At 54.0% G+C, this 26776-nt stretch overlaps 1 protein-coding gene across 1 annotated transcript; it reads right to left on the bottom strand.

The window, feature by feature from the left end:
• Nucleotides 1–940: 940 nt before the first annotated feature.
• On the bottom strand, nt 941–26515 carry Ppp5c (protein phosphatase 5 catalytic subunit). Its single transcript, XM_036171872.1, has 13 exons — nt 26300–26515; nt 21066–21307; nt 13744–13891; nt 7905–8026; nt 5103–5168; nt 4765–4863; nt 3972–4077; nt 3435–3577; nt 3247–3334; nt 2511–2551; nt 2243–2421; nt 1554–1635; nt 941–1465 (listed from the first exon to the last, which is right to left on the bottom strand). The coding sequence occupies exons 1-13, from the start codon at nt 26418–26420 to the stop codon at nt 1403–1405; spliced, it is 1500 nt and encodes a 499-aa protein (XP_036027765.1). The 5' UTR covers nt 26421–26515; the 3' UTR covers nt 941–1402.
• Nucleotides 26516–26776: the final 261 nt, after the last annotated feature.

Below are 26776 nucleotides of genomic sequence, written 5' to 3' on the forward strand. Positions count from 1 at the left end.
GAAAAATACTCGCTATGGATGGAGGCGGGGCAGTCCTGTGGGTGGGCTGCTCGGGGTTTACAAAGACCGTCAGGGGCCATGGAATCTTCAAGTACAATCCACCCTCCAGCTTGGGAAGAAATACTGATCTCGGCTGCTAGCCACATCCTCAGCTCCAGGAGTCTTAAATCCTGGCACTATTGAACTGATGTCTGGGGCCTCTGGACCTGTAGCAGCAACAGAAGGGGCCTGGGGTGGTTTGAGAAGGAATGGCCCCCTAGACGCGTGTGCGTGAATGCTTAGGGATGGGGCGCTATTAGGTGTGGCCTTGTTGGAGTATGTCACTAGGGGTGGGCTCTGAGGGTTCCAGGTGTAGAACTCTCAGCCACCTCTCCATCACCATGTCTGCCTGCATACTGCCATGTCTCCCACCATGATGACGGACTGAACCTCTGAACCTGTAAACCAGCCTCTATAAATGTTTTCCTTGTAAGAGTTGTCATGGCTGTGGTGTCTCTTCACAGCAGTAAAACCCGGAGATAAGCCTCCAGGCTGGAGAAACAGCAGCTTCTCAGGCTGGATGGCTCTCCCTGCCGGCCTTGCTTCTTCCCCCACTGGTCCACAGAGCAGAGCAGTCGCTCGGCATTGCCCCTGCTAACAACTCCGGAAGTCCACAGCAGCAAACATGCCAGCTCTGCGAGGCTGTACGGACATCAGGGTTCCGAAGACAATCTGAGCTGCACACATTAAGTAGCTTCCTCACAAAGCTCTGCTACAAGCAGAGGCTTCTGAAGGGGCTGAGGTCAGCTCGTAGCCTGCACAGGCCTCGGGAATTGGAGGATGCTTCTGTGGTCACCCTTAGGCCTGCAATGCCCACCTCACTGTGAAGCATCTAGAACCAAACTATACCCACCCTGGAGGGGTCTGCGTGCGGTGGACATGTGCTGATGTGGGTCTGACATGAGGTTTGACTTACAATAATGACTTTATTTTATTTTAACATTTAATTACAGAACATAAAACAGCTGGGGGTGGGCCCCAGCCTCGCCCCATCCTGAGGCTACCAGGAGGAGACCTCCCTGATGACCCTCTCTTTGGGTCTTCCTATGGTAGAGCCCTATTGCTTTACCAGGGGAGGAGCCATGCAGATGAGGGGCAGGACCCCCTCTTGGCCCCACCCCTACCCAGGTCGGCCTTCCTCCAAATGCCCAGACTGTGCCCTACCCCAGTCAACTCCTTCTTTCACGGACCAGGAGCCTGTCCTCGGCTGCCCCGGCTGCCCCCACCCCCTCTGCAACCTAAAGGGGAATAAATACAAACTTTACAAAGTAAAAGGGGGTCCGGCGTTGCCCTGGGGCGGGGCAGCAGGCTGAAGGCGGGGCCATCCAGCAGGGCAGGCCCTGGTTCACTGCTGTAGACAGCCTCACATCATTCCTAGCTGCAGCAGTGTGTTGGCATATGCCATGGGCTTGACGTTGGGGTGAGGCTGCAGCAGGGGCAGAGGAGAGGGGCAGTCAGAGGACCCGCCCACAGGCAGCCCCTGCCCAGGCAGTGCCCTGTCCCAGGCCACTCACCACTGCTGTGAACTGGTGGAACTGGGGCCGCAGATCCGAGCCCTGGAGGTGGATGTAGGAGGCTTTGTTTCCCATCTGGTCACTGCAGGGACAGGAGCAGAGGGGTGCACGGTTGGGGCTAGAGACTAAGAGAAGGTGGGAAACTGGAGGAGGAGAAGAGGAGGAGAAGAGGGAGATACACTGAAGAGGGCTGGAGGAGGAAGCCATGGAAAGGTGGGGGAAGCAGAGGCAGGAAGAGGCGGTGGGAGAGCCTGGAGACCCGATCTCACCACCACCCTAGGCACGGGAGGTGCAGGGGACAGTGACATGACACCACTAGGAAGTTACAGCCTAGGCGAAGGACAGGAGCCCATGCAGCTCTGTAGCCTGGCTCCCCACAGACAAAGAGGGAGAGTGAACTCAGATAAAGGCCCCGTCCACAGGAAGAGGACCTAACCACTGCAGCTGGGGGCAGCCCCGTGCCCACAGGTGTTCATCACACTAACACATATCCACGCTTAGGTGTCCTTCCTATGGCGGAAGTTTCGAGGAAAGTTAAAGCCAAAACCTGCCACCGTGAGAGGCTTGCAACAGAAAAGCCAGGAGTTTGATACCAGCCTGGACTAGAGCAAGACCCTGTCTCAAAAGCCACACATAAATACTCTACATAACCCCTGTGGCCTGGGCGGGGGTGGGAGAGGAAGACGCACCAATAGTTAGGGGCAGAGAAGACGGTGACACAGCGGCCGCCATGGGCCACCTCGTAGCCCTCAGACTTGACTTCGTGGCTGCGGATGATGTAGTCCAGCTGGTTCTCCTCCAGGAAGGCCTTGGTGACATCAGGCCCGAACTGGCAGCTCACGCCCCGCTTGCTGACAGAGCGCCCGTTCTAGGAGGAGCAGAGGAAGAGGAGACGGGGCTGCTGGCCTGGCTCCGCCCCACCACTCAGTCCACACCCACCCAAGACACCGGGCTCACCTGCGGCTGGGGATCTGACCACAACAGGTCGCACATGGGTCCTGGAGGAGTGGGGGGAAGAGGCGAAGCATCACGAGACTTGTCTCCCAGCCTGCACCAGACAGGCCTACCCCACAGCAGGCCTTGGTGCTGCTGGTGGTAGTGGGGTCTGGCAGGGGACATCACTGTGGCCAGGGCTCAGGGCATGCTCATCAGTTTCCCTGATATCTCATTCAATCCATTGTAAGCCTGAAGCTGGATGGAACTTGGATCACTCCAATTCCGAGCAGGCCCTCTTCCTGCCCAAAGCCTCCTGTGGCCCCCCATTGCCCCAGCAGCCAAGCCCATGTTCCCACCAAGGTCTGTAGCTCTCAGGATTGGCCTCTGGCCTTGTGTCCAGCAGAAACCTCTGAGGGCCAGCCCTGTCCATCCCACCCCTCCACTCTACACTGTCCTCCCTCATTGGTCACACCCTCACCCCTCCTCTGGTGTCATCTCAAATGTCACCACCCTGCAGAAGCCATCCACATCATCTGTGTTCTCAGCGACAGTCTCTGGGACTTTTAACAGATGCCTTAATTCCTCTCTTGGGAGAGGGGAGCAAATGAGTGACAGGTGTGTGTCATGGACTCTGGTGTTCCCTGGCTGGCACAGTCCCACTCACTCAGGATGCAGACGGGAAAGTGGGCCCTGTGCTTGCCAAGGACACAAAGTCTACATGAGCCCAGGCATTCCTCTGTGCCCAGGGCCCACTCACCTGAGTCTGGGGGCTGCCGATTCCGCTCAATCTTCCGGATATCATCCAGGGTGACACCGTCCTCACTGAACAGGCCTCCATGCATGATCTGGGGGAGTCGTGCGTTTCTGTGAGGAAAGGAGTCCCTTCTCCTCCTCCCCCTCGAACCAGCACGCTGCCCACACGGGGTGGCAGGCCACAGCCCTCACCAGCACTTTGCCGTTGATGCACTGGGCCAGCGGGAGCCACTCGAACACCTCACTGAAAAGCTCATACATCTGGGCTGTGTACTTGGCCTTCACCTCGCCCTCGAACCCGTAGATCTGGTTCATGTTGTCTGTCTCGTGGTTGCCTGGCCACAGCAGAGAGATTGGAGAGAGCCCTCAGCCTCCAGGTTGTCATCTACCCACCCGGTAATGCTCAGGTCCAGACTTGGGGACAAGATGGCTCAATGATGGCAGCCTGGCAGTGAGTTCTCAAACGAGCGTCCTCCCTGCTACGCAGCCTGACCTTTGTGCTAGATCAGTCCCCGGGAGGCCGTCCACCCCTGCTCTCGATGTGAACGAGAAGAGAAGAAGGTACCCTGCCCTGAACCTCTCGTCTGGCACCTGCCAGCAAAGCAAAGGGCACAGTGAGGCCACACCAAGCTGTCTGGCGAGTGCGGCCGCTAGGGCAGGGCACAACCTGTCCTACCTTACTTGGTGGCCCCAGGGCAGGGGTGGGGTGGGGTGGGGAACCCTCCTCACCTCGAAGAAGATGAAAATGATCTGGGTACAGGAGCTTAAAGCCGAAGAGGGTGAGGATCACTTCAACGGAGAAGGAGCCGCGGTCTACAAAGTCGCCATTAAAGATCTTGCTTGTTAAGGGAACCACGGTGTGTGCGGGAAGCAGATGGGCTAGGAGGCAGTCCTTCCTCCTGTCCCCTTGGTGCCAAGGCTCCTGTCAGTACCTCCAAAGGGGGTACCCCCTGGCCTGCCTTTGGACTGACCCCCCCCCCCACCAAGGACCCAACAAACCCATCGTCTTGGGGAAGCCAATGGCAGAGCTGGCTCTTCTCTGAGACCAGTCCTCACTCTCCAGCTTCCTCCCCAAAGTACACAGCCCAGACACTCGTGTGGTGGCTAAGCACCAGGAAAACACCCACATCAAACACACGAGTACAGGCTGGGGTGGTGGTGCACCTCTACAACCCTAGTACTCGGGAATGGGAGGTGGGAAGCTCAAGGGTTCAAGGCCAGCAGAAGTTACACGTGAAGCCGTACAAAACAAAATTCGACAAACACCCGGAGGTGGGTCTGCTCATCTGCTCATCCCCTCCCTGTGAGGAAGACCCTCTCACCCCAGGGACCAGGGAACTAACGCAGATAGGCCAGCCTGCTGGAGCGGAAGGGCTGGGCGGACACTGCCGGGGGGTCACCTTGTTGGAGAGAAAGAACTGGGGCCTGAACCTGCAGTACTGCACCAACAGTAAGAGGATGGCCCTGGTGTTCTGCCCTGCTGGGGTCCCGCCACCTCCACATGGGGTGGCACCGAGGATACATAGGGGTTGGTCTCTGAGGGTAAACCGTTGAGCTCAAATATGTTGAGGAGGTCATAGAACTGGCCATGGGTGTCTCCGCACACTGTAATCTTCTCTGTCTGGAAGAAAAGAGGCCACCGGAGAGGGAGGGGCCCAGAGAGAGATATGGGGAGGGGGCAGCGGGGAAATGAGGGGAGAGGTCACAAGAGACCACGGAAATTCATGCACGACCCAGGGTAGGGGCATAGCAAGGAGGAAGGCAGACGGGTGGGTTTCCGAGGTCCTGAGCTGGGCGACTGCCACCCCCTCCCCCACCCCCATGCACGCCCTCACCCTGCACCCACAGCACAAGGCGCACCTCTGTCAGCGTCGTCTCCACCAGAGTGCTCAGCTTGCAGAGGACCTCTTTGACCTGTACCAGGATCTGGAGGACAGGGCAGCGTAAGCAGGCTGCCTGGGAGGCAGTACTCGTGCTGCCCTCTCTGGCCTCCAAGAGCCTCAGTGCCCAGGAGCTACTGGGTGCTAGCCAGGGACAGAGGTGGCTCTCAGGAGGTGTTGAGTGGCCCATGTGTCATTTGAACACCATGATGGGGGCTCGAAAGATGGCTCAGCTCTTAAGAGCCCTGGCAGTTCCTACAGAAGACCAGGGTTTGATTTCTAGCACCGCACAGTGGCTCACAACCATCCACATCTTCAGTCCTGAAGGATTCGGTGCCCTCTTCTGGCCTCCAAAGGTACTGCACACATGCAGTATACAGACATACACACGGGCAATTTATAAACATCACCATTATTTCACAAGGGTTTGGCTCATCTTTTAATATTCACCAGCATTAGGAAACACAATGGTGGTTTGACAGTATAGGAAAACTTATAAAAGAACCACCCTAGAGCCAGAGAGATGGTTTAGTGCGTAAGAGTGCTTGCTTGGCAGGATCTGAGATCAAATCCCCAGCACACACATGCATGTGTGTATGTGTATGCATCTGTAGTTCCAGCATTGAGGGGGCAGCTAGTGGGTTTCCAGTTGAGTAAGACCCTGTTGTCCACCCTCCCTCCCCCACAGCTGTGTATAGGTGTCCTCACGCCTACAAACTCACATGCCCATGTAGGTGCATACACACATACACAGAGTTAGCCTGCACACATGTAAACACATGGTCATAAAGCTCCTTAAAATACAAGCCTCTCTTTGTAGAGAAGGGAGTGGAGGATCTTCCACCCTACAGTGGGTATTGGAGATCTGAGAACCTGCTTAAGGGGGTGTGCTGGGACACACCTGTAATCCTGGCAGGTTAAGTCTAGTTTAGGGTATATAGTGTTATTCTTTGTATTTTTCAGACAAAGTCTCACTCACTGTGTATCTCTGGCTGGTCTAGAACTCAAAGATGCATCTGCCTCTGCCTCCTGAGTGCTGGAATTAAATGTGTGCACCACCATCCCTTGCATAGCCTGGGGTATATATTACGACCCCTTTCACAACCTTAAACACACTTTGGGGAACTCCAGGAGAAATGAAAACACTACATCGTTTGTCAATGTTACTTTCACACACTGAACATGACCCCGAGACGAGTCATGTGTGTTTATCAGTGTTTTGGGTTTGATGAACGGCCTGTGGGCTGTCCACATTAGTTAATACCTAGTGTCTCATCAGGGAGACAAGCGAACACATTATAGTCCTGTAAGTGGATGTCCTTGTTCAGGACACAGGTTAGGATGGCCGTAACTGGCTCTCAAATGGTTCTGTTAAAAGCAAGGGGTGGAGAGGGCCCGCACCCGTGAGAAGTACGTGGCTGTTAACGGCTCATCTTTCAACTTCCATGTACATCTAACAATTAAAAAAAACAAAACAAAACAAAAAAAACCTTGGGGAGAAGCGAAAGTGTCATTAAAACACTGGAGGTGGCTGGCCACTCAGGAAGCTGCAAAGGACTGTTTTGTCACCCTAAGAACAAGAACAAGCCAAACAGCCAATATCACATTCAAAAAGAAAACTAATGAATCCACCCAAAAGCAACCTGCAAAAATCCCGAAGGAATCATACCACAGACAGTGACAAACAGCCCCTCTGTGGGTCACAGCTGCTCAGGCTGGTGGCGGGTGGCTCCTGTCTGGGCTAAGCACCGGGGTAAGGCAGTGACCACTGGCAGGCTGTGACTCCATCACAGGAGAGGTGGCATGTGTGGCTAGTTCTGACACAGAAATGACTTCTACTGGGGGCTGGAGAGGTGGCTCAGGGGTTAAGAGCACTAGCTGTTCTTCCAGAGGACCTGAGCTCAAATCCCAGCACCCACATGGTGGCTCATAACCATCTACAGTGGAATCTGATGCCCTCTTCTGGCATAAAGTCATGCAGATAGAGCACTCATATACATAAAATAAATAAATCTTAAAAAAGAAGAAGAAGAAAGAGGAATGACTTCTACCACCATCCAAGACCTCTTCCAACCACGCACGTCCTCTCTTACTCCAGCCCCTGACTTGGGCCAGCCACCTTCTTCAAGAATTCCTCTTTCGCTGGGCGGAGGTGACACACACCTGTAATCCCAGCACTCGGGAGGCAGAGCCAGGCAGATCTCTGTGAGTTCAAGGCCAGCCTGGGCTACCAAGCGAGTTCCAGGACAGGCACAAAGCTACACAGAGAAACCCTGTCCCGAAAAACCAAAAAATAAACAAACAAACAAACAAACAAACAAATAAATTCCTCTTTCTAGGCTGGAGAGATGGCTCAGAGGTTAAGAGCACTGGCTGCTCTTCCTGAGGTCCTGAGTTCAATTCCCAGCACCCACATGGTGGCTCACAACCATCTGTAATGAGATCTGATGCCCTTTTCTGGTGTGTAGGGATACATTCAGGCAGAACACTGTATAATATATAAGTATAGTAAATTAGTAAATATTAAAAAAAAAAAAAAAAAAAGAATCCCTCTTTCTGGTGCCTTCCTGAAGGTCTCACTTTTGAGTCTGAGTAGTCCTCTGAACTCTCCACTGCCCGACACCCACAAAGTGCTGTGGTATTGGATGAGGACACATGGACCCCTCAGTGCGGTGCCCGGCACACAGCCAAGGAAGTGGCAGCCTTTGTGATTGTTCTCCTCCCTCTGCCCAGAGCCAGCCCATCCCGGTCTCAGGTGTGTGTGGCACGGGTGGTCCGTTACCTGGTAGGCACATTTCCGGTGCAGTTTCTTCTGTTCCTTGTACCACTGCATGAGCTCTTTCATGAACGTGACGGTCACCTTGCCATCCTCAAGCTTGGGCCCGCTGTATTCATCTTCAATGGCTGGTGTACAGACAAGGGTATTAATTAGTGGCTTCAGCCATGGAGGGGCAGCCTAGAGGGATGGGGAGAGCAAATGAGGCCGTGAAGACTCCCATGATGCTGTGGTGTTCCTGGGTCTTAGGGTCAGCCCACAGATCCTACAATCCCTGGACTCTGGCTAGTTCTAAGCAGTGGCTTCCTCCTTTGGCACCTGTCCTCTGGAGAGCTGGTTCCCTGCCCTTTGCCTCTGCCCCACATTCTAAACGTGTGGCTAAGAGGATGATTGCCAAATAATCTCTCCAGATTCAGAGCACATGGTGACCTTCAGGCGACACCAGACCACAGGCTACTCTCCTAGTCCTGTGCATCAGCAACACACTGCAGGGATGGTGTGCACCATGGTTCCAGGAAGTCAAGGTCCACTGTCAAGATACTCTGGCCAGAAAAGATGACAATACACCCCCTGAATGATCAAGACCTGACAGGGTGTGTCTAGGAGGGAGGCAGACAGGCTAGCTCCTGTCACGTCCTCAGGAGGCAGGTCCTCAAATATAGCTGGTATCCCCCAACTCCTGGCTCCCAGGCTTCTCAGTGGTGAGCAAATGGACTTGAGTCTGGAGGCCCAATGGCTAATGGTCTAACCCAGTGTCTAAGTCTGTCAAGACTCCAAGGCAAAGGCAGGGACCTGGGAGCTCCTAGAGTCTAGGAACTCAACGGAACCCACGCAAGTTGGTGGAGGGTGGCTCACATGTCCATGTGCTTTCTCTCTGCAGCTCTCCATCCACAGAAGGTCTAACAGACTGGTAAGCACCCTTCTGGGTTCTGTGAGTCACTCAACAAACTAATAAAACCTGAAGAGCAGACTGTGGGAGGCTTGATTCACACCCAATGGGTCAGAGGCATGGCCAAAATAAATCTGGGATTCAGAACAAGCAACACCGTGGAGGCGGCAGATTCCACATAAGCACCATGGCACATACACGCGTACTCAGAACAACATGATAATCAATGAATGTTTTTCAAAAGGGTGTGTGTGTGGGAGGGAGCTTGGGGCTGCACCTCAGTTTGTCAGAACTGATTTGAATCAGAGCAATCTGCAGATGGTACCCACTACAGATTGGAGGCCTGGTTACCAGTGCAGAAATCTGCATATGGTCTTGGTGACCAGGCAGGCGCCTGTGCCGACTGCTGATACACGTCAGCACTAGGGTTACAGTGGGATTTGCTAGGATGGCCCTGGCTTGAAGAAGTGTGGTCTGGAAGGAGAAGGATAAGAGAGGAGAGGAAGGGGTACGGCTTCAGGGTGACGACATGGTCACCCCGTACAGGGCCACAGTTGTGCTGTGCTTGCACTGAAGGCTCCAGTTCTGCATTCTACTAAGAAAATGTGATCCGCTCCCTTTCTTGGCCAAAGCTTTCTAAGATGGCTAAAATTGCAGCAGACAGTGTCAGGTCTGATGCTGGCCTGAGACCAACTTCAGACTCCAGCAGCATCCAGGGGAAAAGTCACAGAGACGATGAACAGCACCTGCAGGAGCTCTGGTCACCAGAAGTGAAAGAAAGGGCCTGGTGTGAAGGAGTTGTCTGTGACTCCATCATCAGCCTCCCAAGGAGTCGTCCTGCAGTGGGTTCTGAGGGACGGAATGCAGGGCCCTGGCTTTGACTCAGAAGGCTGCAGAGCAGAGGACATACCAGGCTATGTGACGATTAGTATTAGTTGTCAACCTGACAGAGACTAGTGTCACTGGAGATGAGCTGCTGGGCATGTCTACAGGAGTTATCTTGATTGTATTCACTGAGGTGAAGACCTGCCCACTGTGGGTAGCACCAGTCGCTGGCTGGGATCCTGGACCGTTTAAGGGAAAGGGGAGAGCAGCAGTGCTGCTATACCTCCATTTCTTCCTTATTGTGAGAGCAGTATGATCAGCTGCTTTCAGCTTCTTGGCTTCGTGCCATGATGGACTGTACCCTTACACTGTGAGCCAACCCCCCTTCCCTTATATCGCTCTCAACAAGGTATTTCATCATGGCAACAAGAAAAGAAGCTAAGACAGACTCTATGGGACAGCCCACCCGGTGGGCCGGCCAGGAGCTACTGCAACGTCTGCTCACCCTGAATGGCGGTGCTGAGTGAGAGGACACCACAGACCAGCAGCTGATTTGTTTCTCATGCAAGCCATTCAGGGCTGGTATAAGCAAGGACCCTCCCTGCCCCATGAACTTTACAAAACCAGTTCAGAAGTTCTGCTAGATTTGGGGTCCCCACTTCCTCTTATAGTTCTGAGAGATGCTACTAAAAACATCAAGCAAATAAACAAGAGCATGGAGAAGAAGGAAGAGTTCACCTTAGGAAGGGAGAAGTGCTTGGAGTTATTACAAAAATAAGACAAGGCCAGGTGTGCTGGTGAATGCATGTAATCCTAAAACTTTGAATGCTGAGGCAGGGGAATCGTGAGTTGAAGGCTTCTTTAGATTCACAGTGAGAAAAGACGGGTAAAGAAAGTGAAGAGGAGAGACTGGCAAGATGTCTCAGCAGGTAAAGGCTCTTGCCACCATACCTGATGACCTGAGTTTGATTCCCGGGACCCACAGAGTGGAGAGAATTAGAGAGAGCTGCTGCTTCCCAGGTGTTCTCTGACTTCCACCCACATGTGTGCACCCTCACACGCATGTACACACACAAATAAAAACAGAGAAAAAAGCTCTAACTACAACCTGTCCACACAGCTGGAATGGGGCAAGGGAGTCTTTGTAGAGTCCAAACATTAAGAGGGCCCACAAAAACCTGCTCTAGATTGGAAATGTTTAGCATTTCTAAGACAAAGATTATGATGAGAAATCTGGTCTGACATAGCCTGGAGCAGCAGGCATATTAATAACAATAAAAGTTAACAAGAACCAAGATCTAAAAAATGAAGATGCAGAGTAGGTGTCTTGGCTCAATGGCACCCCCTTACACTCCACCCCCCTACACCCCACCCCCCTACACCCGACCCCTGGGACTGCAAGCAGCAGATCAAAGGGTGAGAGGGCGGGCAATGAAGGGAAATCAAGACACCCTGGACTGGGAGCCACATGCACTGTGGTCTCTGAAGAATGTGAAAGGTGGAGTTGGAGAGGTGGCTCAGCAGTTAAGAGCACATGTTGTTCTTGCAGAGGCCCTGGGTTCAATTCCCAGCACCCACATGGTGACTCCACCTGTAACTCCAGTCCCAGAGGATCCAATACGCTCTGAGGGCACCAGGCACACAGTAGTACACCCACACACTGGAAATAAGATGAGTAAGAGTTCACAAGAGGACAGGACTGTGAGCTGGAGTGTTAACAGGTGTGCTAAAGGTTCACAGGGGCTGGTGTGTCTGAACACACTTCCGGTGAAATACATACCCTTCCACCTGACTGTATTATGCGAGTTCCTGCAGATTTCTGCCGCTGGTTTGATGTTAGCACTAGCTTAGATCTGCCTTTTGTGACTGCTACCTTTTGTCTCTGGTACCTTGTTTGAAGGTTTATCTGAGAGTCTCCTAGTGGTTCAAAGCCTATGGAAAACTTGGCTAGGAGAGGATTGGGCAAACTGGTATGTCTTTTAACTGAGAATTTGCATTTGACATTGTCCCTCTGTGGGGCGTAGATAAGAGGCTTTGGTATAGGACTGACTTGCTAACGGTGTGAATTGTATAACCATAAAAGGGCCCTTTGCTAAGCTAGTGAGTCAGTCCATGAGAGACTGATCCCTCTGCAGCTGGAAAGGCTAACATTTTCATCCCTAGAGTGCCTCCGTGTCTTCTTGCCACAGACCCACGTGAACCCACACCCGGTATACAGCAGGCTCGTACAGTGTACCTCACTAGGCAATTTCTTCCCTGTTAAACAGAAGTATGGAGTCCACACACTGACAGGAGTAAGTGCACATGTGAAGTGGGAACTGGGATGCTACCCAAGCCACTCAAGGCCATGCCATGTGCAGTAGGGATGGGAGGGCTAGTCTGGGCACATTTCTGTGCAGCAGCCCTAGGCATAGCCTTGACTGGGGCTTACAGCAAAAACTCTAGGCGAGGAAATTCAATGTGAGGGCTTTCTCTACTTTGCTGTAAGATACTGAATGAGGCTGTCCTCGTGCTGAAGGGTATAACCCGAGAACCCACAACTTCTAGGTGAGGCACTCTAAGGACGGCAGTGCTCACAAGCATCACACAAGGTGGCACTACCTGGGAACGTAGGGAGGGGCCCTCAGGAGCAGGGGGCCTCTCCCTAAGGCTGGCTCTGAGAAGCTGGGTATTTACTGACATTTGGACAGTGTCTAGTAATAGCTTGCAATGGACCTAGAAGCTGCTAGGTATATGCATGGCCACCCCAAAGTGCAAGGACAACCTTCCACTTGGAAGCAGGGGAACAGCTCTGCTTGGCGGTTGTGAAGCACAACAAACCAGATGGTGTTGAGGCCCATGTCTGCACCTGTGCTGACACACACTCGGGCAGAGGGCAATGTAAACCTGGCCTGGTGAAGGGGCGTGTATTTGGAGCATAGACCCAAGGAGGCTGGAGGAGCTCACTGAAGCAGGAATGGTCGATGCCCATCAGTAGTTTCCAGACATCCCCAGCACTCACGCTAGAAGGCCCCCTGATCCAGAAAATAGGTGGACATGGGAGCTGCAGCCCTGCAAAGATGGTTGAGTCTAGATGTGTCCATCAGGTACAGCTCAACTGCTGGTAGCTATGGGACAGAGTCCTGGGGAGCACCCTGAACAGCTGGTGAGCTGGGGTGATGCTGGTGGCCTCAGAGGTTACAAATGGGTCGTGACAAGACTTGACACTGACACTGTCTCCAGAGAGTGCTCAAAAAACCAGAGGACAATGCACAGACATGGGTGACAGTCACACAAAGTGTCAGTACAGATCATAACATCTAACCACTGGCAGGCAGACGTGTTCCTTAGAGCCAGCTCACCAGAAGTGGAACAGGTGCCCAAAGGACTGGCTGGCCAAGAGGAGGGGAGATACGGGTATGTTGACTTACCCTTATAACCTCAGCACTTGGGAAGTTGAGGCAGGAGAATTATCATGAGATTGAGGTCAGCCTGGACTAGAGTGAGATCCTTTATGTCCCTGCCCCCCATACACCCAAGTCTGGACTCACACTCCTGAGAAAAACTAAAAGGAACACGTGACTGGGGCCAGAGGGTGCTGTGAGCACATGGCTCTTGTCAAGAGAGAAAGATGCCACACGATCCCACTGTTTTTCCTGTTCTCTTCCCCCATCTCAGCTCCCCTTCTTTGCTCTCGACCCTGAGACTGTCACAGAGTACTGGAGCTGTGGGGATTCTTAGGCATGGCACCACCCGTGGTTTTAAACATTATGCCTGAATTCCTTGGGACCCAATGGGAGCAGATGGTATCCACACCCCATCAGGCAAAGCCAAGGGTGACAGTGACTAAGGCCACATCACCCACAAGACACGGTGGTGGAAATGGGACCAACACCTGCTTGGCACCATGGACCCCGAGTCCTAACTGGAGGGAAAAGACGTCTATTAGGCTGTGACAAAAGAAAAATCTTGAGCTACCCCAAGCTTAATCAAGGGTTCCCACTTTTATGAGTAAGATGGAGGGGAGAGGAAGACAGTCAGCAGCTGTAGGTGACACCTACATTCCCAAATGTCCCCTGAATTTGGAGACCCTGCCTTTCCCCACCAAGTGTGGCATGATGAGTGTGAGGGGGTGTGGTGAGGCCCACTCACTCATGCTTTCGATGTCCAGAGAGTCCACGACAGAACGCCTGTGTTCGTCACCCGCAATGGCTCGCTCAAAGGCCTTCTGCTTCACAATCTTGCTGCACTCCTGGTACTTCATCTTGGCATCCTTGTCATTAGGCTTCACCTTCACCACCTGGCCAGGAAGAAGGAGTGAAGAGGTGTCACACTCTGGAGGGCCAGTCACTCACCCCAGATAAGCCACCAGGGTCACTGCAATAGCCTTGGACTGCACAGCCCTGGGCTGAGGAAAGGCCACAGTCAGACCACCTAGGGGCTACCACATGCTAGCAGGGCAACCCTGGACCTGTCACCCAGGACTCATCTCACATCCCTACACCAAGCATGCTGAGCTACCCCACGGGGTGGCTTTAGAGACCAGGGCATTAGCTCATGCAAGTGCCCTCACTAAACAACTCTGATCAAACAGGTGCCCAGCTGAGCACACAGGTTTCACGCTCCCAGCACAGCCAGTGGGGGAGGCAGCCTGGACTCCTAGCACCTTAATGTCCCTTAGTATAACGTGGGGGTCTGCTGAAAGGATGGGGGAGGGAATAAGGTCCTTGGCACACAGAGGTACTGTGTGCAGGTGGCAGTCAGCAGCTTGCTTCCCCTGGGGCTTTATGGGTGACTGAAGCTCCAATTGCCCTGTTTCCTCTGGCAATGGGATAGGAGACCTAGCTCAAGTCCCATCTTAACCAGTGATGATACACTGTAAGTACGCTGGTCTCAGTTTCCTCTCTGGGAGGGGACACTGGTAATAGCATCATCTCAGAGAGGGCTGTAAGAGAATGAATGAGGGAGCACGTTTTTTAAAACCAGTTTTTAGTTTTTATTTTGAAGACAAGGTCTCCTGTAACCCAAATTGACCTTAAACTTTTATTTACTATGTATATAGTGTTCTGCCTGCATGTCTGCCTGCACACCAGAAGAGGGCGCCAGATCTCATTACAGAGACTACCATGTGGTCGCTAGGACTTGAACTCAGGACCTCTGGAAGTGCAGTCAGTGCTCTTAACCTCTGAGCCATCTCTCCAGCCATGAGGGAGCACTTTTAAAGATCTGACAGTCAGTTGTGCGCAGGCAGCTTTGGGCCACAGCAGTAAAAGGAGCCTGCCTGTACACCTCTGTCCTGCTACCTACAAACCGGGATCCCAGTTGCTTAGAAGACAGAGCTGGGCCTGGTGATGCATGTCTGCAATCTCAGCACTTAGGGGGTAGAAGCAAGGTGACTGTTAACAACAGGCTAGCCTGGGCTACAGAGTGAGACCCTGGGCAACAGACTTCATCTCTGAGCCTTAGCTTGGCTACCATAACTGTAACTGGACCCAGTATGACCTGCTGTTGTTTAGCACTTTCCTCTGAGAATGAAACATTCCATCCCACAGGGAAGCTCTTTAAACAGACAAGTAAACTACTGAAATGGCTTCAGGAAGTCCCTGAAACTGACCAGATTCACTAGGCCCCTCCCTGCCTGAGTAAGCAAAAGACTGCTAAGAGTAGCCAAGCTAAAAGAAAGAATCCAAGACCAGACCGGCTGCCTAGGAGAAAACAGAAACCAGCCAAGGTGTCTGCAGAGGTTTAGACCAACTGAAGCACCTGGAAGGACACTCTCCAACGTGCTGAGTTGTCTGCAGGCTGTGCAGTGTGCTCCAGGTTTCCAGCTGTGAACTGTCACTCATGTTGGGGTGGGCTTTGGTGATGCAACTGTCTTTGAGTCATTTCTGCTTCTGTAAGTAACCCCAATAAAACTCCCTGGCTCACCAGGTTGGACTTTGGTGGTATGGTCTGTGGTGGGATCCCTCTCTGGGGTAAGTAGACATGAGTGTTGCATCAACCCCCCAAAAGTTTTGTCATATACCTGTTGACCTACACAACCATCCTAAGACGGCCCTCTACACCTTCTGTGCTATTACAGAAAAGGAAGTCCCAGGGCTGGTCCTCAGAATGCTCCCCCCAGCCCCAAAGCTGGATGGCTGAGTGAGCCAGAGCCCTGGCAAAGACAACGGCTACTCCCTGCAGGTGCTTGGCCAGCAGCAGGCTGGGCAGGCCTAGGCTGGGCCAACTGCCAGTCAGCTCTACTGGGGTGTGGGCTGCCAGCTTTAGGCAGCCCTTGGAGCCCTTCCCAGGGATAGGAGGAGTGGCCAAGCTCCCTCTACTCCCCAGAATAAAGTCCGCATGGCTGCAAGGCTGGCCCTTAAGGCTCACCCTGTCTTTCTCTGTAACCTAGTACTGCCTCTCATGGGTCCCCAGTGTGACACCTCTCCTGTAGTCCAGGACTTTGGGTCATGCTGCCCCGTCAGCATACTTCATCTCTAATTCCAACCTCTTTTCTGCTCCTTTCTCCCATGAAACCTCCAGGTTGGGGATAATGTCCTCCCCACTTGAAGTGGCACTGGGGGGGGGGGGACAGAGCTGTGTCCTCAGCAGAGCATGAATGCCTCCTCAAGAACAAAGGGTAGCAAACACGTCCTTGGAACCAGACCTGTCTTCAGGTGGGCTGCAGTTTAAGGAGAAAGATGGGGCTGGGTGCTGCCACTGTGGTAAGCAACCCTGGCTTACTGCATCCTCTGTACCACTCGATGGGGTAGACAGTACAAACCCCACTAGACTGAGTGGTAAAGTTATTAACCCAAAGAGCCAGGGTTCGATGCACTCCTGGATTAGTTTACAAAGCCCAAGCTCCTGAATGCCACCACCCATGTGAGGCTGAGAGGTAACAGTTCTCCAGACTCTGGGTTCTGGCCTTCTAGGACACATGTCCTGCTCCTCTCAAGAACCCGAGTTTCTAGAAAGAGGGAGTGATGCTAGCACCCGCAGAAGGCTGGTGTGAGACTTTACTGTCAGGCCCACGCCTGGCCAAGCAGCAGCAAGCACTCAATTCCCAGCCCTGCTATGCTGGTTGCAGTGATTGCTGGGTACGACTGACAGAAAGATGGCCCCGTCAAGTTCCTCTCCTGAGGAAGGGTGCAATTTCACACTACAAGGATTTTCAGGGCCCCATCAGAACTTAGTGCCAGCACAAGACATTTCATTTCTTTCTCTTTTTTTGAGATAGGGTCTCACTATGCAGCCCAGGCAGGCCTTGAACTCAGAGATTTGCTAGCCTCTAACTCCTGTTTCCCAAATTCTGGGATTAAAGGCATGTACCACCATACTTGGCATCTGAGCCGGGAAGTGGTAGCGCATGCCTTTAATCCCAGCAATTGGGAGGCAGAGGCAAGAGGATCTCTGTGAGTGAGGCCAGCCTAGTCTATAGGGGGGGCGGGTTCTAGGATAGCCAGGGCTACACAGAGAAATCCTGTCTCAAAAAACAAAACAAAACAAAACAAAACAAAACAAAACCCATCTGAAGCCAAATGTAATAATGTAGCCAGTATTCCAGTGATTCTGGAAGCCCAGGCAGGAGGATGGCTTGATTCTAGTTGAAGGTCAGCCTGAGTTATGTAGCAAGACTCTCTCAAAAGACAAAAAACAAGCAACAAACAAAAGATTCTATATGGATTGCATCTGTGGCAATGTTCTGTGATATTTCCAGGGTTTCAAACAGACCCTGCACTGGGAGAAACTGGGATCTGTGCAAGGTGCATGTGATCAACAACACTTTTGAAGAAATGAGGTGTCTTTAAACACTGCCATCTTCAGGGGCTGAAGGTACTGCTCTGTGGCACAGGGCTTGATATCTGTGAGATAATTAGAATTAGATGAGGTTGTGAGGCTAGGTCCCCTTGATAGGATTAGGGACTTTATAAAAACAGAAGGAAGAGCTTAGTGGTGGAGCCTCTGTCTAGAATCCCCCTGTGAGGGGCTGGGGTATGGCTCAGTGGTGGAGCCCCTGCCTAGAATCCCCCAGTGAGGGGCTGGGGTGTGGCTCAGCTGTAAAGTGCTTGTACAGCCCAAGTTTTGTCCTCAGCACTGAAAAAAATACAATAACCAATGGCATTGTCAGCTGTCAGGGTTCACTGGTAGTCACTATAAACCCTGCGACACGTGTTTGAGAACTTGGACTCACTAGAATTGCAGAGGCCATTCAGGGCACATACCCTCCACCATGACACCCACAGCAGACCCAAGGCAGTTCCACTATTACCCACATGGCTCTGCCAGCAAAAAGGCCTGCAGTCCCCCTACCTTGGAGCAATCCACGCCATCAGAGATCCAGTCATTCAGGCCTGCTGTGGATACCAAGCAAAGTGCCCACATTTAATCAGAACTGGGTATAAGGGATATACCAGCAAGAGGAACCAACAAAGGCATTATGGTTCATCTGCAGGGCATAGACAATGAGATTTGGCCCAGAGGGGCCAGATGGTGCATCACAGAGCAGAGAAAAGCCAGGCTTCTGGCAGGTAGCCCATCAGGGACAGCCTTACACACAACACACCCTTTCTCTGGTGGGTCAACCTACCACAACACATCTGGTGCCTCCATGATGAAGCAGGCAGGGATACCACCAGTGCTAACTGCCCAGGGGCCAGCATGGTGCCAGGAACTTGCACATATGCCATGGTTAGGAGCCTGATTCTGGGGATAGGCCACCACCTTCTAGGATTCCTGTGAGACTACAGAGGAGTGACCTGCCTTGCTTCTGAACCTGTTTCCTCACCTATAAATCAGGGATAACAGTGGTCCCACTGTGCAGGGAAGCATGGAGATGAAAGGACTTTCATGGCATGAAGGTTGCCAGCATGTGAGTACTGAGCTATAGACCAACTCTGATTGTCCCTGTTTCTTTTGTATCACTTTATCAGGGGTATCAAAATGTATTTCTAAGAAACACATCATAAACCAAACAAACCCCACAGGACCCTTAGGTAGGGTGGAGAGTTTAGGAAGACCCTCCCCCACCCAGGTTGGGCCTAGACCTGCATGGCTGAGTGTGTTCTAAGTGCATAGGAAAGAACACAGTGATACCAACTGAGATGTGACCTAGGAAGGAGTGGGCCTGTGTGGAAGGGCTAGCTGGTTAAGTGTGTACAGGGGTACAACACAGCCCTGTGGTAAGGGAGACTGACCACTACGAGTCCAAGGTGTGCCCCCAAGTGGGAGAGACACACTTAGGTCCCTGTGTCCTTGCAATGTTCTGGTACCAGCATAAACCAGGGGCCACAGGCCCACTTCACCATGGGCTGGCTAGGAGGAAACCTGGAAGACTTGGCTGATGCAGAGCCCACTCGCTCAACCCTCACAATGACACTGCCAAGGTAGGCCTATGTGTTCCCTGGTTACAGGTGAGGCCCAAGGCATTTGAAGTCACACACCTCGGTCTGCGCTGAGCTGGCCACCACCCTGGACATCCCTATCTTGGAGGCTGTGCCTTCACATTCTGCTGCAGTGGCTGCATACCTGACTCTAACCCACAGGAAGAAACATGCTGGAAGCAGTGGACAGCACCTATGCTCATGCATGTAAACAAGGCTTTTTACAGAATAAACTGCCTTTTCTTCTGCTGGAGATGGGTGCTGACCACAGACAGTGCTCCTGACTCACAGACCCACTCAGATTCAACTACGGAGCTGGGTTCCAGTCTCAGCTGTCATTCCTTCCAGGTGACTTTAGAGAGGGGCGTCTCCTTTCTATACAAGAGGTAAATTCACACATGCACAATGCTCAAAGCCGTACTGAGCCCTCCATGTGCACACTGATGCTCAAACAGGCTGGAGAGGCAGTATCATGGGTTTATTTGCTCCAACCAAGGCCACACAGTTCCGGATCCAGGGGCCAGGGCCTGTCCTCCATGAACTCCAGCATCTTCTAGGAGGAAGTTCTGGGCTGATCAGCCCAGCCTCTCAGGCTTGGAAGGTAAGGATCCCAGGCTCCTGCTGGTGTTTCACAGGGCTGATTGTTCAGGTGCTCCAGCTCCAGCTGGTTCTGCAAACGACTATGGACTTCCCTCCTCACTGTGGCCTCCACAAAACCTGGAGTATGGCTCAGATGCAATGTACCCCCCCCCCCACCTCCTAGCCTCACAGAGAATGCAGAGTTAGATGCCAACCTTGGGAGCACTCTCAAAAGAACCTATTCCTTACCCCCAGTAAAGATGTTCTGTGAGCCCAGAATGGCAGAGACCCTACACCTGGTCCTGTTCTCTGGTGGGGATCCTGCCCGTCCTTGGTTATTCATTCATTACCTGGTCCTCTGGCCCCAGTGACCTTTATTTACCACTATACCAGAGCCCCAGCTGTTCAGGAGGTGGCTACGGCTCTTGTTACTGTATTCCAGATTAGGACATCAAGGGACAAGGGTAGGGACTCTGTACCAAGCTTACAGGGACCATGCTTTGCTTTCCACCCTCATGGATATCATTCCGTCCCCTTCACATTTTTGCCTTCTGCTAAGTGTCCCTTGACCTTGGCCTAAGCCTTTTCTTGGTTTGATCCTAGGCCAGGCTGAGTGAGCATCTCCCTCCCACTGCAGCCAGGGCTCCACAGCCCTCTTGGGGCCCTGTGCACATGACAGAAAGGGTCCACAATGAAGGGCTCCCTACAGCAAGGTAAGCAGTGATCCATTCTGCACTCAAGAGTCCCTGAGCAGGGAGCTGTCTGGAGGAGGGGAGATGCAGTCAAGGGCGACATTGGCTCCAATCCTAACATTGGCACTTACCAGCTGGGGCCTCAGCTGTAAGACAGGGGCAACCTCCTTCCCCTCTCTAGGTGGCCAGTCTCTGTGAAGAGCACACCTGTCCCAAATGGATGCTCTGGCAGTCCCTACTATTGCCATCCAGACTGTCAGAGCACATCACTGGCAGGCAGTAGTGGATGAGGAGCTGTCATCTAGGTCCCTTCTCTCATTTCCACTGGGGAACTTGTCCTTGGAGGCTGTCCCTCTGCTCTATTTTCTTGGAAGCACGACCACTCTGTTCCTGCAGTCACTTTCCTTGCCTGCTCAGGGACCTGTATCTCCCACCCGCCACAGAAGCTCAAGCTGTCAAGGTCTGTGCAGCCCTCGCTAATAACTGCTGCCATTACTAATCACTACCACTCATACCGGCCACAGCAGTCACAAGGCTGAGCTATTATTGACCGCAGACTATGTGCCTGCGCTGCTCCAACGCGCACACAGCAGAACTCTCCGGCAGCCACCCGAGGCTGGGCCTGCTCTCAGCACAGAGGCGCACAGGAAGGCAGAAAAGCCAGGTGACTCGCCCAGGTCATGGAGTGCATGACAGCTGAGAGGTGGAATGGAACTGGCTAGAGGCCCCATGGCCATTCTCTGGGCGAGCCCTTGTATAGAGGAGATACAGAACAGCTCCCCCCACATCCACCAGGCTAGGGTGCTGGGAGCTGGCCCATGCCCGAGGCCCGGCTCACCGTCTCGTAGTCACGTAGAGCAGCTCGGAACTTGCCCAGTGCCATGTTGCTGGCCGCCCGGCGGTAGTAGCCTTTGATGTACTTCTTGTCAAGCTCGATGGCCCGAGTGGCATCGCCCAGTGCATAGCCGTAGCACTCAGTGCGCAGGTAGGCCAGGCTGCGGTTGCCATAGTAGATGGCATTGTTGGGGTTCAACTCGATGGCCTGACTGTAGAACTTGATGGCGTTCTCGTAGTCCTTGGCTGTGGAGGAGAAGGAGGCATGAAGCCCTGTTGCTACAGGCAGGAGTCCACCCTAAGCTGGTGGTCCTTGTAACAAAAGGGAAGATCAGGGTTCAGCATGGGATCTGTCCCTTCTCCCTGTCCCAGATGTCTGACCACAGGCCAGGTCTTAAGGCTCAGGCCACACACTGCAGAACTTGAATCAATTCCACACACCAGCCTAGTAAAGCCCAGGCTGAGCACTACATCCCTCAGGGTTCCAGGAGGCTCTCCCCAAGTCTCCCTATGATCAGCGGGACATGTCAGGGAATGCCAGTGCTGCGAGCTGACCCAGGAAACTGAGACTGCCGAGCCTGTGGCTGTCCTGATGCCCAGGGCAAGCAGACAAGTCCAGAGACAGGGAGAGCGGGAGGGTAAGGGAGGAAGTGCCTCAGGCTGCAAGGAAAAGGTGCAGCAGGTGTGGAGGACCAAGACCAGCTGGTGCAGCAGGGCAGGAGCTGGGGGAGGGCAGGGCACTATAGCAGCAGAGCTCTCAGTGTTCAGGAACAAGGGTCACTCCTAGTCAAGGGCAAACGAGCAGACTTTATGTGAACTAAGTCACAGCGGGGGCCCTGAGCTCCCCATCAACCTGTGGGATCCTCCTGTCTCCACAGCATAAGCACCATCTGGCACTCACCTGCCACAAGCCACAGAGGCCTAGTTCAAGGTCAGAGACCCATTCGGTACTGGCAGAGGTAGGCCTGATCCCTCCTCCCGAGGGTTCATTAAACAAACAGCAGAACCAAGGCCTTGAGCTGCAGACCTGGGCCGGCTGGGGGACCGGAATGTGCCAGAGGCCACACAGCACCCTAGGACCCATGAACCTTCAAGGAACTGGAGGGAGAAAGCCACATTAGACATCTCCAGACGAGGGCTGCTCAAGTTCAGAGAAGGAAAGCCCGTGTTTGAGGTCACATGACAAGTGGCAGATGGGAATTCTGAGGCAGGCAGGAACGGCAATGCCCCCCGCCCCCCCATGTGCCCTGGTAGAAGCCTGGCACAGCACAGACAATGGGAAGGTGGCCTGGTTCTGCTGGGTGCACTTGGACAACTTAAACACCCTCTCTGTACTTGAGGTCCTGCTCCGACCCCACTTCACTGTTCTCAGAGAACTCAGTGACTTTTATGGTCTGCTTGCTGAGCCCACACACTGCTGGAAAGGTGTCTGTCTCCTTCCCGGAGCTCCTGCCTTGTCTGGGGACACAGCCTAGCCCTCCAGGGACTGCTGGTGTATCAAGGAGAGAGATCTGACCCCAGACAACAGTGACAAGTGCTCAGGGCTCAGACAGCCTACGGGCCCATGAAAGCCCTGGGGGAGAAATCTAAGTGGGAAGTAGTAGAGGCGCCTCCATGAAAGGGGAAGGAAGCAATGGGCCAAGGGAGGAGAGAGGAGGGGAAGAAGGAAGGCAGGCAGGCGGAGGCCAGAGGTGGAATAGCTGGTCCTGGGGGTGCAGCTCCGTAGTCCTTCCTGGACTTCTGCCACAAGGCCCAAATGTCCCCTCTCAAGAAGCTCCGCTCACCTCCGGTCTGGGTGAGGCACCACCTTGCCCCAGACTGCCCTGCCTGCCCCAGTTCTGCCACTCTGGTTGTCTTCCAGGCCTGTGAGCCCCAAGACAGCAGGGCCTAGAACTTCCCAGAAGCCACCAAGACAGAAAGCTGCAGAGGGCAGCACAGCTTAGGACCCTTCCCTGGAATGTCAGTGCCTTGGAGGGCTTCCTCAGTGTCCTGGCCAGGCTCCAGAGGCTGCTGGTTAGTACTCAGTTGGTGAGGGGGGCTTCATCAAGTAGCAGAGGGAGTGCAGTCTGACACCTAACACAAAGTGCAGACACAGGGCCGCTGGCTGGAGCCTCAGCCCCTCAGACCACTTGTCTGCACCTGAGAACCAGGCTGGGCTTGGCCTCACACACGGCCAAATGGAGGAGAGAAGGAAGAGTACAGGAGACAGGAGCCCCCACCTGGAAGGCTTCTGCCAAGCTGTCACACTCTAGCCTGGGACCATTCCTCAACTGCAGCAGTATGACCCTCTAGGTACAGTGAGGTTCAATTGCTTATCTGCATTCACAGAGGAGCGCCCTGAACCATGATGCAGTATTTCCCCCCATAACCCTCAGATCACGAAGACCCCTGGGTGAGCAGAGCACAGCCTCCTTCCTCAGGGAGAATGGGAAAGAGCAGAGGTCTGCTTCCCTTGGATTCAGACTGAGCTGGGGACTAGGCTCTGTCCCCAGAACCTTTACAGTAGGACTGGGAGTGGGCCTTCTGAGTCCCTGAGATCCCCCTCCTCCGAAGAGTACCCCTTTCTCCTCATTGAGGCCAGATGACAAGGAGAGTTGAGCACGTGGGGAGGAAGGGGATATCCGCCTTCTGCACACACACTCTGACCTTGGGGAAGAAGTTTCATTCTGAGTCGGCTTCCTCTATAAACCGCCACCCCCACGCCCCAGGCGAGGTTCGGCTCAGAAGTACCTGGCCACCACAGAGGTGCAATGAAAGCCAGCTGCAATTATTCTTTTTATTGGTATTCTTGTAGTCTGAGCCTGGGGTTCTGTGCTTGCCACTGCCTGCCCCCAGTAGTGGGAGGCCTGGACCAGGAAGGGTGCTCCTTCAAGCCAGCCCAGCCCAGCCCTAGGTTTCTGAGAGCCTGCATCTCAGGAACTGGAGGTGGGGGTGAAAGGTCCCTCCCCATGGCTACCTCCTTCCCTCACTTGTCCTCAGCAGCAGCCCAGTTTCTGGCTGCTCCTTTCAGGACCCAGTGAAGGACAGCCATGAGGTCCAACCATTACATAGCTGCGTCTGGTCACCTGGTGCTGGCAGCCACCAGCCTTCAAAGCCCTGCAAGCTGGGCATGCTGTCCTGATAGCATCTCACACCCATGAACTGCCCTCCCACTCTAGCAGCCCCGCCCCACACTAAACTCTGCCCTCCCCTGCAGAGTCCTATTCTGCTCTAGCCTCTCTCCCTTGCCCCCCCCCCCCTAGAAGGCACAGATTTCACCCGCTTCAGTTCCCCAGGGCTGAAAGCTCAAGCCCCTCCCAGAGCCCGCTGTCCATAGTTGCATCCTAACTCTTCTAACCACCTCCACGCCAGCCCCCTCACCTTTGGGCCCCGCCAACTGCTACCCTCCCCCTCTCCAGCCAGCCAGCCTGATTTCCTTGCCTGGCCTGGTCAGAGGCTCCACCCCCTCACCTGTCCACCCTTCCAACCTCCTCTCTCCAGCCTGGCCTTTGAATCCACAACAGGGAGGACCAGTACCTGTACCCAGAACCAACTGGACCACTCTTTTAACCCCCCCCCCCCCATCTCCTCAAACCCACACCCAGCCTCTACGGACCCACCCACTGCTCCCACTTCAGCTTTCTCCCACTTGGATTTTGTTTAAGACAGTCTTGCTATGCATTCCAGGCCGTCACTGAACTCACAATTCTCCTGCCTCAGTCTCCTCAGAGCTGGGAAGACAGGCATGCACCACGATGTCTGGACTTAGCCCCACAGGGTCCCCCCTAGGATTCTAGATCCTTCTCACCCTCCCCCTGCCTTCTGCAGATCTGTTTCCCTGGGTCTGTGTCTCTTCTGGGCCATATCTGAAATAGCATTCCTAGGGACCCCACTTACACCCCCCCCCCCCCCCCCCTTCAGAACTGAGACACCTGCCCCAGGTTCCTTTGCTTGTATTCACCCCTCAGGGTGTTCTGGGCCGGCTTTATGTTCACAACTGCTCTGTCAACATCACCTCCTCAGACCTCTGCTGGTCAATGCCTGAGGCTATGGCCTTCTTTCTGGAAGAACCTTCCTCTCTTAGCCTCACTTTGCCTCAGCAGCTCCTTTTCCCATTTACACATGAAAATTCCATTCTAGGTTCTCTCAGATACCACTGGCGGGTGATTTCATCCATTCCCAGGGCACCTCCAACCATAGGCTGGGCACACCCAGGATTTCCTCCAGTCCAGACCGGCCCACCTACCTACTCAATGTCTCCCTTTGGACAGCCGAGGAAACCCAAACTAGTCTTTGTAACGACTTCAGAGATTCGGCATGACCTGGCGCCCCTTATCCTAATCTCATCTTGTACTGTTCTTCCCTCTCAGCTTGCTCAAGCTCCAACTAAGGCAGTCTGTTTTCATTCATTCTCCACCCCAGGGCCTTTGAGCTAGGTTCACTGACCCATGTGTAAAACTCCTTCCCAATTCTCCTCAAAAATCCTTTCTCCAGGCATCCCCTGACCCCACTATCTAAAGCAGACTAACCTGCATTCCCTACTAGATCCAAAGTGCTCATCACAAGTTAGCAATTACTGGCTCTGCTTAAAGCCAAGTCACGTGCCCCATTCCTTGGTACAGCCTCCGAGCTAAGCACAGACGGTGGCACAGGACAGTTAACACCAATGTACCGAAGGAATGAATGAATGGACGGACACACGTCCCCACATCTCACGCTTAACCCAAGATCACGCTATTCTTTCCACCGCTCCTCCCTATTCCTTCCCTCGAATCACCCCAAATCGTCGCCTTCCAGTCGAATCCATTTGCATCCCCACAATTCCCTTCCCTGTCGGGCCTTCCCTCCTCAGTTGGTCACACTCACCTCAGGTCTCCCGGCTCGGCAGCGCCATCACTGCCCTAAACACGGGTCACCATTGGGTAGCGCCCCCTTCAGGTCTGACCTCCACCTAGCACTTCGGCCCGGGTCTCACATTTGGCAGCACTCACATGTGGGCCCCCCGCTTGTCCCCTACCGTTCAGCAGCGCCTGCCTCAGTCTCCCCAGTGAGTAGCTTCTGCTCCGTACTCCACTTCGCAGTAGCTCTCCCCAGTCTGGCGTCCACCCCCGGGCCCCTTCCTCGCGCCGGGCTACTCGACAGTGCCTGCCCGGCGCCCCGGCGACCGCTCCGCGTTGCCATGGTTCCCCGCGGGGCCTGGCACCCCCGCGGCCTGGGCCGCTGTCCACCCTCCCTCACCCCCGTCCCGGCCGGACCCACCTTTGAAGTAGTCGTTGGCCTGTGTCTTGAGCTCCTCTGCCCGCTTCAGAGTGCCTTCGGCCGGGGGTTCGTCCCGGGGGTGCTCAGCACACTCAGTCCGCTCGCCCTCCGCCATCGCCATGCCGCAAAGCGACCCCCACCCTGGCAACGGCCGCTCGCGGCACCAGGCCGAACCGTCGCGAAGGAGCGCCGAGTGACCGCCGCCGCTGCCGCACAAGTGTCGTAAAGCGCGGGCCCCAAAGGCTCGCCTGACGCGCCTGCGCGGCGCTCCCCCCCCACCCCCCCCTCCACCCGCCGTAGAGCGCCCGGAGGACAAGGTGACCAGAGGCTATCCAGTCGCCCCTCGTAGAAGGAGCCAATCAGAAAGAGGAGAGAGGGAGTGCTGGGGGTCGGGGGGGGGGTGGCCCGGAGGGCGCCTGCTCCCAAAGTTTGAGAGTTCCGAGGAAGCTAAAGTTTCTTGGGTCTTAGAGTGTCGGG

This window comes from Onychomys torridus, chromosome 1 (assembly GCF_903995425.1).
Source record: "Onychomys torridus chromosome 1, mOncTor1.1, whole genome shotgun sequence".
Lineage (NCBI taxonomy): Eukaryota > Metazoa > Chordata > Mammalia > Rodentia > Cricetidae > Onychomys > Onychomys torridus.